The 10030-nt window shown below is 46.0% G+C and overlaps 1 protein-coding gene across 1 annotated transcript; it reads right to left on the bottom strand.

Moving 5' to 3' along the window:
• Nucleotides 1–308: 308 nt before the first annotated feature.
• On the bottom strand, nucleotides 309–7806 carry Syce1 (synaptonemal complex central element protein 1). Its single transcript, XM_041667160.1, has 13 exons — nucleotides 7728–7806; nucleotides 5375–5437; nucleotides 4210–4269; nucleotides 3803–3877; nucleotides 3207–3254; nucleotides 2938–2992; nucleotides 2702–2791; nucleotides 2458–2521; nucleotides 1209–1275; nucleotides 1009–1132; nucleotides 834–944; nucleotides 611–698; nucleotides 309–422 (listed from the first exon to the last, which is right to left on the bottom strand). The coding sequence occupies exons 1-13, from the start codon at nucleotides 7804–7806 to the stop codon at nucleotides 357–359; spliced, it is 990 nt and encodes a 329-aa protein (XP_041523094.1). The 3' UTR covers nucleotides 309–356.
• Between the last annotated feature and the right edge of the window lie 2224 nt (nucleotides 7807–10030).

The following is a 10030-nucleotide window of genomic DNA, read 5'->3' as shown; positions in this document are numbered from 1 at the left end:
CTCTTCCTTTTATTTCTAAGTCAATGCTATGTGGGCCTATATGAAGGAATTAAACTACAGGTAGATTCAGATCCTGTGAGAAGGTCCACATCAGTATCCTTCTGCCCAGGGGCAGAAGAGCGAGCAAGAGTGAGTAAGAGCAATTAACTAATGACTTACAGTATGGACCCTAAGCTAGTCAATAATTAAAATTGAACCAATGTATCTCCAGGTTCAAAAAGTTGAGGGGCTTGGCCCTAACATCCATTCCCCTACCCAGGACATACTCAGATGAAGCAAACTATACAAAACAGCTTTTATTTCAAAGGGCCCGATATGGTGACCTGGTAAGTCTTCCAGGTCAAGAAGGGTGGGTATCAGGTCCTGCTTGGTGGGCACTCTTGGTCTTTCTCCTCATGGACTCCTAGGGGCTTGGGACTGACCTGTGGGAGGTAAAGGTCCAGGAATATTTCCCTGCTCATGCTATTCCCCCTTCCACCTTTCTGTGCCCAAGCTACCGTGGATTTACACCTTTGCCTTAGCTATGCCTCCTGCAGTATGAGTACTCTTTCCCACAGTCTATACTCTGGGGAATGCCACTATCCTCCTTTCCCTTTGCTCCAGGATGTACCATCCTCTGTGAGTTGTCTCCTTCATCTTGCATACTCTGAACTTGAGCAAGGATCTGTAGCCCATGCTTTTCCAGTTCTTCTTTCAGCCTGTTAAGGAAGAATGAACAAAGAGAAGGGATGCAGGCAAACTGCGGAAGAATGAAAAGGCACATGGTAGAACAAGGGAAGCAGATGTCATTCATCTTCGTGAGAGGAATGAGGACACAGGAGCTCCACGCCTACCTCTGTCGTTTCTGTTGCAGCTGTAGGCACCTCTGCTGCAGCTGCTGGTGGTGCTGAGCTGCAGACTTTAGGAGCTCCTCAGCTTTCTTGTTCTCCTCCTTGAATAGCTGCCTGGAAGTGGGGGAAAAGATTCAGTGCTGGGTATTTCCTCTTCCTTCCCCACCCCGCATCTTACAATGCTGTAGCTGCCTCATGGCTTCGGAGGAAGAGCCCCTCGGTGAGGGTGGAAGGCCCCTCAGGCCCGCATAGGGCATACAGCCGATGTTTCACATCCTCCAGCTTTACCTCCATCAGTTTCTCTGCAGAGAGAAAGAGTAATGAGCAGGTGAGGGTAGGCTGGAGCAGGTGAGGGCCACCCTTCTACCCAGGCCTCACCTTCCTTGAGCAGCTGCTCCTTGCTGCTGTCCAAAGCACATATCTCATTTGCCAGATGTTCAGGCTTCTGAGGGGTGGCACAAAAAGACCCATCCAGATCTCCCAGCTTCCTCATGCTTCAGAGAAACCTGTACAGATCTAGTCGTTTCCTTCCTAAGTTTCACTTCCTAGTTCCCTGCCCTTCAATGCACGCAAACCATGATATAACCTTGGTGGCACTAACCCTGTCATTCCCTCTTTGGACCTTCCAACCCTGGAAACAGGTTCAAGGCAAAGTATTTGAAACCCTAAAATCTGCAAACCTACAATCCTCAGCCACTCTCTGGGAGAGTGAGATACTAGTATCTTCTCTTCTCTCCTCCGTGGTCTCCTCACTGACCTTCTCTTCTGACATTAACCCCTGTCCCTACTGAGTCTGGGAACTCCCAGGTGAATGTTGACTGTTCCCTGGTGTCTCTCCTGTGTCTGGGAACTACCAGGTGAATGGTGACTGTTTCTGCTGTCTCTCCTGTGCCTGGGAACTCCCAGGTGAATGTTGACTGTTCCCTGGTGTCTCTCCTGTGTCTGGGAACTCCCAAGGAATGTTGACTGTTCCCTGGTGTCTCTCCTGTGTCTGGGAACTCCCAGGGAATGTTGACTGTTCCCTGGTGTCTCTCCTGTGTCTGGGAACTCCCAGGTGAATGTTGACTCTTCCCTGGTGTCTCTCCTGTGTCTGGGAACTCCCAGGTGAATGTTGACTGTTCCCTGGTGTCCCTACTGGAGTCTGGGAACTCCTAGAGTGAATGCTGACTGTTCCTGCTGTCTCTCCTGTGTCTGGGAACTCCTAGAGTGAATGTTGACTGTTCCCTGGTGTCTCTCCTGTGTCTGGGAACTCCTGGAGTGAATGTTGGCTGTTCCCTGCTGTCTCTCCTGTGTCTGGGAACTCCTAGAGTGAATGCTGACTGTTCCTGCTGTCTCTCTTGTGTCTGGGAACTCCCAGGTGAGTGTTATTGTTTGTTCCCTGGTGTCTCTCTTTGTGGGACAGTCTCAAACGCATGCATGGACACTGTCCATGGATGACTCCACTGGTGTTATCACGGTACTCCCAGAACATGAATGGACACAGCAATATTGGTGATTGTGAAAGACAAGCAGTGAGGACACCAAGCACCTCAAGAGTGGTCACCAGGGGCTGGACATATGATGACAGAGCAGGACCAAAGTTGCACAGGAACCAAGTGTGTAGGTGGCATAGCTCTGTATGACTCACATGAAATTCCAAGAGGTCCTTGTGCTGACTCATCAAAGCCTCCAGCTGTTCTTCAAATTCCAACCTAGGAGCCAATCACAACCTAAACTACCACAGAGCTTGGCTGAGGTCTAAGCCTGTATAGCACTTAGGGACTTTGTTTATTACCACTATCCCACAGGGAATACATTTGCCCCCTTGATCATCCAGGGCATTCCTGTACCTAGAGCACATCTCCAGCCCAAGCCTCATCCTCTTAGCTCACCTCAGTTGTCTTAGTTTGGCCTTCTCCTTGTCAATCTGAGAGTTCAGGAAAGAAATTCTCTCTTTACACTCGTGGAGCATGCTGTGCTTCCTGGGAAGGGAACCGACATTCAGTCGTGTGTTTGAATGACTCCCCAGAGGGCAGGCCGAGGACTTCTATCCTGTTCCTCTCTAGTCAGTGGGCTGTGTGGGAAGTAACAGAGCACTCAGGGGCCCACCGCAGGCATGGCATCTCACCTTTGTGTCTCGCTCTCCTTCTCCTGGCACTGCAGCCGGAGAACCTTCAGGGTCTCTGTAAGGACAACAGGGCCCTCTGAGTGCTTGCTGAGGCATCAGGTTTGCCAGATGGAACAAAACAGGTCATGTGAAGTCTATGGACACCTGATTGGACTTTGACATTTTCTGGATCTGGTAACAGCCATGGGAAGGTCTTAAGGTTCTAGCTACTAGAGTGAGTAGCCTTAGAAAGGGCATCACAAAGCCTAGAGTGGGGAATATGGGGATACCTTGCTTTTTGTTCCAGATATCCTTCAGACGTGCTTTTTCTTCAAGTACTAGAAAACATGATGAAGGTTCAGACATTAGGAACCAAACACAGAAATGTCAAGGACAGTCATATGAGAGGCAAGGTATATCTGTGACCCCAAGACAGATGCAGTTTCTTTGAGGTCAGTTCCCACCCCTATTACTCACACTCCTGTAAACACAACGGGCCCTAATATTCACAAGAGATGTCTGTGAGGACAATGTGTGACATCCATTAGGACTGGGGAGAACCACATCAATCAAAAAGGGCCATGTGACCAGGTGACACAAGATGATAAAAAGACTTCTCTAGTAATTCAGAGCCGGTGCTGTGAGGCAAGAACTTGTATGATCTGTGGTAATACCTGGAGGATCATCTCTGCAAAGGACTTGGGGCAGAAGTATCCTCAAAGGCATTTCCAGAACTCTCCTATTAGAAGATGGGAATGCTAGAAGAATATGACCTTGGAGGAAGAGAAGAGTCCTGGCCCTGGTGAGGCTATCAAGTGCCTGTGACATTGCACTGAGAGAAGTCTAAGATATTCTGGGAACTTACAATGACTCTCAGTTAACTTACATGAGTCCAGGTCCTTCTGCAGGGTATCCCAGACAGTCTGGGCCTCTCCAAGCTCCTCACTGGCTTTCCTTTTTGCTTTACCAAAGAAAAGAACAAACATTTGGTAAGCACAGCCTCAAACAATGACATTTCATATTTGTCTCCAAGAAAACCTAGAGGGGCCCAAATTTTACAAAACAAGAAACAAGGCTTTCTAAATCCTAGCCCTTCTTTCTGGACTCAGGTGGCAGCAAGGCCATTCACAGGTAAATGAAGGCTTTGGCAATTACACACAAAGGGGCTTTCACTTACGCTCTCATAAAAGAACTACAGATATTTAACAAGGACGCCTGTATTTCCACATTTTACTGGACCTAGCCCAGAAAAACATGTAGCTGGTCTTGAATAGCAGCCAAAACTGGGCTCACCTTGCTGAACCTCATTAATGCGGTTAATCAGGACCTCAATCTGGGGCTCTAGACTTCCCACTGCAGGGCAAAAAGGAAGTTCATTGTTGATAGAGTGTGATTGCCCAGGATCCTACAGCCTTCCCTTCATGCCTGTCTGCTGAGCATCTCATAGGCTCAGGGGCTACATTATAGTCTCAGACTTGGAGTGTGAGGGTCAAGGCAGTGGTAACTTCTGTGGAGAGAAACAAAGCGCAGGAAAAGGTCTACAGGTAAAGCTCAGGGTGCTTCTCAGATGTGAGGAAGGAAGGCCCTTGGGCTCTCTGGGTAGAGTGGAGGGTGCAAAGTGCAAAGGCCTGTCCTGAGGAGGAAACAAGAAAAAATAGGAAGAATACAGTAAACATGAGATAGAAGAGTTATGGGTAAAACCTCTGCATCTAACAGTGTTGTGCAATCAATGGAGACTTGGGACAAGGTTTTGGCAAAGCATTTTGCCTTTTATCCACTCATGCTTCCATAATTTTAAGACATTGGGGGCTCCATTTTTTGCTCAAAAACTAAAATTTAAGGGGCCAGTGAGATGGTGCTGTGGGTAAAGACCACCAAGTCTGACAACCTGAGTTTGATCCCTCAAGCTCACACAGTAGAAGGACAGAACTGACTCCCTCAAGCTAGCCTCTGACTTTGACACATTCTTTGGCATTTTGTGTGTGTGTGTGTGTGTGTGTGTGTGTGTGTATGTATGTATGTGTGTGTGAGCATGAACCATTGTGTGTGCATGCACAACACACACACACAATGTTTCTTAAAAATTAAAATTTAAGTTCAAAAGCATCTATTTTATTTTGTGCATATGAGTGCTTTGCTTGCATATATGTCTGTGCACCACATGTGTGCCTGGTGCCTGCAGAGACCAGAAGAGGGATCAGATCTCCTAGAGCTGGACTTACTAAAAATTGTGAGACATCATGAGTGCTGAGAAACAAAGCCAGTCCTCTGCATAGGCAGTTGGTGCCCTCACTGCTGGCCTGTCTCAATACACACATCCCCAAATTTAAGTCTTAAAGAAAGTTAATATGAATAAAATAATTTCTTATTTTTGTGAATTGTGGTGCTTGGAGTTGAATCTACATCTGCTTGACTTCAAACCTCAGGGTAAGTCCCACAGGCAAAAGAGACACATGACCTTTCTGCAACTTCTTCACCATTTCCATTAAGCCTTCAATTTTCTGTGTGGTCACACACTGCCCTGTGGAGATACAACCAAACATTTCAAACTCGGTGGTATAAATAGCCAGGAGACGGGTCCAAGACCTAGGCTGATACTGAGATTATCTGAGGACAGATCTCTAACCAGAACAGTGTTACTGATCCTTGTCCCAAAATGGGTAGTACAAAAATGTGAGCTGGGCCCCTCCATGGATAGCCTTTCCTACCTGGTGCAATAGCACCAAGCATATTCACTCACAAAACTCCCGGTGAGGGCAGCACTATGTTTAGTTCCCTTGTGCTGCTGATGTCATCAAAACTGGGTCAAGTTCGGATTCACGCGTGAGACTGGGTGTGATGGCACAGACCTGTAATCTTAGAAGGAGTGGCAGGAACGTCAACAGTTTAAGTCCAGCCTAGCCTTTTTCACAAGGTCAAGTTCACCTTGAGCCAATGGCTAAGGAAGTGACTAAGGGTGCCTGCACATTCAAGCCCCTGATAGTCACCACTGGGGCAAGAGGATGTTGCTAAAAAACTGGAAAGTAATTGAAAAATCACTACAATGGGCTGGTAGCATTATCAGTTAGGAAGTTCTAGGAAGTATTATGCAAAAGCACACTGACTATAAGCAAAATGTATTAGTAAGGGATCTGGTTAAAGTATACATTCACATAGCTTTTCTTTTTTTTTTTTTTTTTTTTTTTGGTTTTTTTCGAGACAGGGTTTCTCTGTGGTTTTGGAGCCTGTCCTGGAACTAGCTCTGTAGACCAGGCTGGTCTCGAACTCACAGAGATCCGCCTGCCTCTGCCTCCCGAGTGCTGGGATTAAAGGCATGCACCACCACCGCCTGGCCACATAGCTTTTCTATAGACAATTGATAGTGATTATAAAGTTTCCACATAAAGTAACATTTTGTAGTCATTTTTTAGTTTTTTTGTTTGTTTGTTGTCTCTTTTATTTTTTTTTTCTTAAAAAACAGGATTTCACTATGTAACCACCATGGCTGTCCTGGAACTTGCTTTGTTCATCAGGCTGGACTTGAACTCAGAGATCCACCTGCCTCTGCCTCCCAAGCACTAGGATTAAAGGTGTGTGCCACTACTGCCCAGAAATATTTATAGCCAATATATACACCTATTTTTAATTCTCTGGTGAATTAGATGTAGGAAATCACTACTTCTGTCATTACCATCACAATAAAGGAAGCAGACATTATGAGTCACCTAATTTTAAAAATGAAAATGCCACCTATTAAGAACTCTTGTAAAACTGATGCTAATATTTATTGACTAAGGCTCAAGTTCTTTTTTTATTTTTTTTTTTATTTTTTTATTTTTTGGCTCAGGTTCTAAGAAACAATTCAGGCAGGGCTAGAGACTCACAGTAAACAGCACTTAAATGTGCATGTGAATGTGAGACCATCCAGACTGGGAAACTATGGAGAGAATTTTTTTAACATCAAAGGGAAAGGAGGTAGAAAGGAAGACACCTAAGGAATAACAGAGTCTTAAGAGACAAATCAAAATAAATAAATATATAAATAAATAAATTTAAAATCAAAAATCAATTTAATCTCAAAAAATTAGTGAAAGTAGATTTTGATCCAAATAAATGCATTGTTAAAAAATAATAAAACAATTAGCAAATTTTTTAAATCAACTAGATACTTGCTGAGATAAAGGAATTGCTGGCGCCATTCTTTAGCTATAGTGAGAGTGTTATTTTTCTGGGGCACTTGTCTCTAGATATCTACATGGGACATTTATGGATGCCACTGCTCTCTGGAGTGCTCTGTCATGAAACAAGGGATTGGGTAATGGGGGAGAGGGGAAGTGACGAACAAGTCATAAATGTAAACGCTGGAGGGTAGACTCATGGTGTAAGCCCACCTTGCTCTGTGCTTTTGTATAAACTGAATTCATCTCAATAATAATATGTTTTATCGCCCCAATACGTGGACACTAAATCGCTCTGCAGAAGTTTGGAGAACAGAAGTTTTGCTCAGAGGCGATCAGAACACCCCACGCTAGGCACACCGGGATGGCGTCAAGTTCTGGAAGCACAGGGCGACTCCAGTTTGGGTAGGGCCACCTGACTCCAGGCCTGCGGCCACAGGGCCCCCGGGGCCAGCCTACTCTGAAGGTGACAGGAAGACCCCACACTAGGCCTGGCATCGCAGGGGGGCAGCGGGCTGGCTCTGGGGCGACAGTCGCCCCCTCAGGGCCTCCGCCCAGGGTTCGCGCCCGCCCGCCCATCTCCTCAGGCCTCGACAGGAGGACATGTCACCCCACCAGCTCTCCCGGCCAACCCAGGCTCCCTTCAGCCACTACCTCCAGCCCCCTCAGGCCCGTAGAGCTGCTCCGCTGATCCCTTGGGCTCCACACCCAACGGCTGCGGTCTGGTGGCCATCCCGCTCCGTTTCCCTCAGCTGCCACAGCCGCCTGGAAGCTGTTCCCCACTGCGCCTGCGCAGTACCCTGCTGCTCTAGGCCGCCATGTGGTCAGCTGCTGCGCATGCGCGGAAGGAACTTTGGGGGCCAACTCCCCGCTCTCCGCCCCCACCCCCAGGCAAAGCACTAATCCCATTTGAAGTGAAAATCTCCGAGTCAGTGATTGGCCAGTTTCGGAGGCAAGTGTCTGAACAAGAATGAAGGCCTATCCCTCTACAAGGGTTAATTATGGTGGTTAGGGAGAGAATTGATTAGCGTTAGAATGGAAATTTTCTACCCTCGGACAGAAGAGTTATACTGAGCAGACCCATGATGCCTACTGAAAGAACTAAAGGACCTGCGGTGGGCATGGTAAGCAACCCAGTGCCCAAGACACCTTTCACCACTACTTCAAAAAAGCCTGATGTCTCCCCCTGTGCTATTCCTAAGCCATCTGCCAAGACAGCCCAGGTCTGAGCACTTCTGGTTATGACCACACCCAGCTGGTGGAACTACTCTCACCTTGCTCGTCTGTGGGAGTCTCTGTGACTCGGGTACAGATCTCCTTAGACCAGAATAACCCAATAGTCCGTGTTTGGTAGTTTGCTGGGCCCCATCTCAGTCTGAGGTCTCAGATATCTGCCCTGGAACAATTAGGTTCCCGGAGTTCTTAATGGGGGAAATCTGGTGAACTCCTCCCCTGACAGATGCAAAGTAGGGTTCCCTGGATCCCACTTAGCAGCAACTCGTGAGAATGAATGCCAGGTTCTTAGATTGTAAAGATGCTTTTATGTACCTGGTGTTAATAAATAACCCAGCATGAGGTAGCCATAGGGAAATAAATAGTATATATTAAGGATTATGTACTCTGTGTTTTATGGAAGACCAAGACTAAAATTATGTATGTGTATGTGTGTAGATATATGTATATATGTTACCTGTTGATATTTCATGATAGCCACATATTTTTTCATGATCAGAAATATGAGAGGGGCTGGAGAGATGGCTCAGAGGGTAAGAGCATTGCCTGTTCTTCCAAAGGCCCTGAGTTCAATTCCCAGCAACCACATGGTGGCTCACAACCATCTGTAATGAAGTCTGGTGCCCTCTTCTGGCCTGCAGGCATACACGCAGAAAGAATATTGTATACATAATAAATAAATAAAAATATTAAAAAAAAGAAATATGAGAACATGCATGGTGAGAATGGGCATGGTGGCACCCCTTAATCCCAGCACTCAAGAGGCAGAGGCAGGCAGATCTCTGTGAATTTGAGGGGATCCCTGTCTAATTCCTGACTTCAGTGGGATGGCTTCAAGCTTGTCTTTATTTAGGATGATGTTGGCTATGAGTTTCTCATTCATAGCTTTTATTATGTTGAGGTAGGCTCCCTCTAGCTCTACATTCTCTAGGACGCTCATCATGAATATATTTTGGATTTTGTCAAAGGTTTTTTCTGCATCTATTGAAATGTTCATGTCATGTTTGTCTCTAAGTCCATTTATATGGTTTATTACATTTACTGACTAGTGTACGGCGCATAACTATGCATTTCAGGGATAAAGCCAACTTGGTCATAGTGTGTAACGTCTTTGATGTATTTCTGTATTTTATTTGCAATGTTTTTAGTAAGGATTTTTGAGTCTATGTTCATCGGGGATGTTGACCTGTAGTTTTCTTCTTTGTGGAGGCCCAAATGTGCGAGCTTGTTTTCGTGTTGACCAAAGGTCAGAGAGTTGGAACTCACCTCTAGTTCCTTCAAGGTTATTGTGCTTTGTCTAGGTCCCACCTAGGCAAAGACCAGAGAGTTCTGTTCTCTCAAGGTTATTGTCAACAGGTGTGGCTCAAACCAGACCTTGTACTTCAGGAACAAAGAAGCAGACTATGTAGCTACCGCAAACAAAAGTCTTAAGGAGCCAACTAAGTTCCAGTTCCCTTAAGGAGATAACTTTGAATTCCACCCAGGGAGTGGTTTGCCTACAGAATGTTTTGGTCTTGGGTGTGTGTGTGACTTGCTTTGTTCTAGCAACAGGTTTTTGTTTTTATTTTTTGGGGTGTGTGTGTGTGTGTGTGTGTGTGTGTGTGTGTGTGTGTATGTGTGCGTCTACACAGCCTGAGACCTTCAACTGGTCTGTTCATTTTCTGTGTTACATTAATGTCTTCTTTTGTCTTACTCCGACCTTTTGGGGTCAGGAGTATTTTAAG

Source organism: Microtus oregoni, unplaced genomic scaffold (genome assembly GCF_018167655.1).
Source record: "Microtus oregoni isolate MIOR12 unplaced genomic scaffold, Mior012 000016F_ref0000370, whole genome shotgun sequence".
NCBI lineage: Eukaryota > Metazoa > Chordata > Mammalia > Rodentia > Cricetidae > Microtus > Microtus oregoni.
The sequence above is the reverse complement of the archived record's forward strand: the minus strand, read 5'-3'. Positions and strand labels throughout refer to the sequence as shown.

Coding starts and splice junctions, on each gene's coding strand:
- Syce1 (XM_041667160.1), bottom strand. CDS start 7,806: ATGGCCACCAGACCGCAGCCGTTGGGTGTGGAGCCCAAGGGATCAGCG. Junction 5,438..7,727: donor CGGGCCTGAGGGGGCTGGAG/GTAGTGGCTGAA, acceptor GTATCTCCACAG/GGCAGTGTGTGACCACACAG. Junction 2,522..2,701: donor GCCAAACTAAGACAACTGAG/GTGAGCTAAGAG, acceptor ATTGGCTCCTAG/GTTGGAATTTGAAGAACAGC.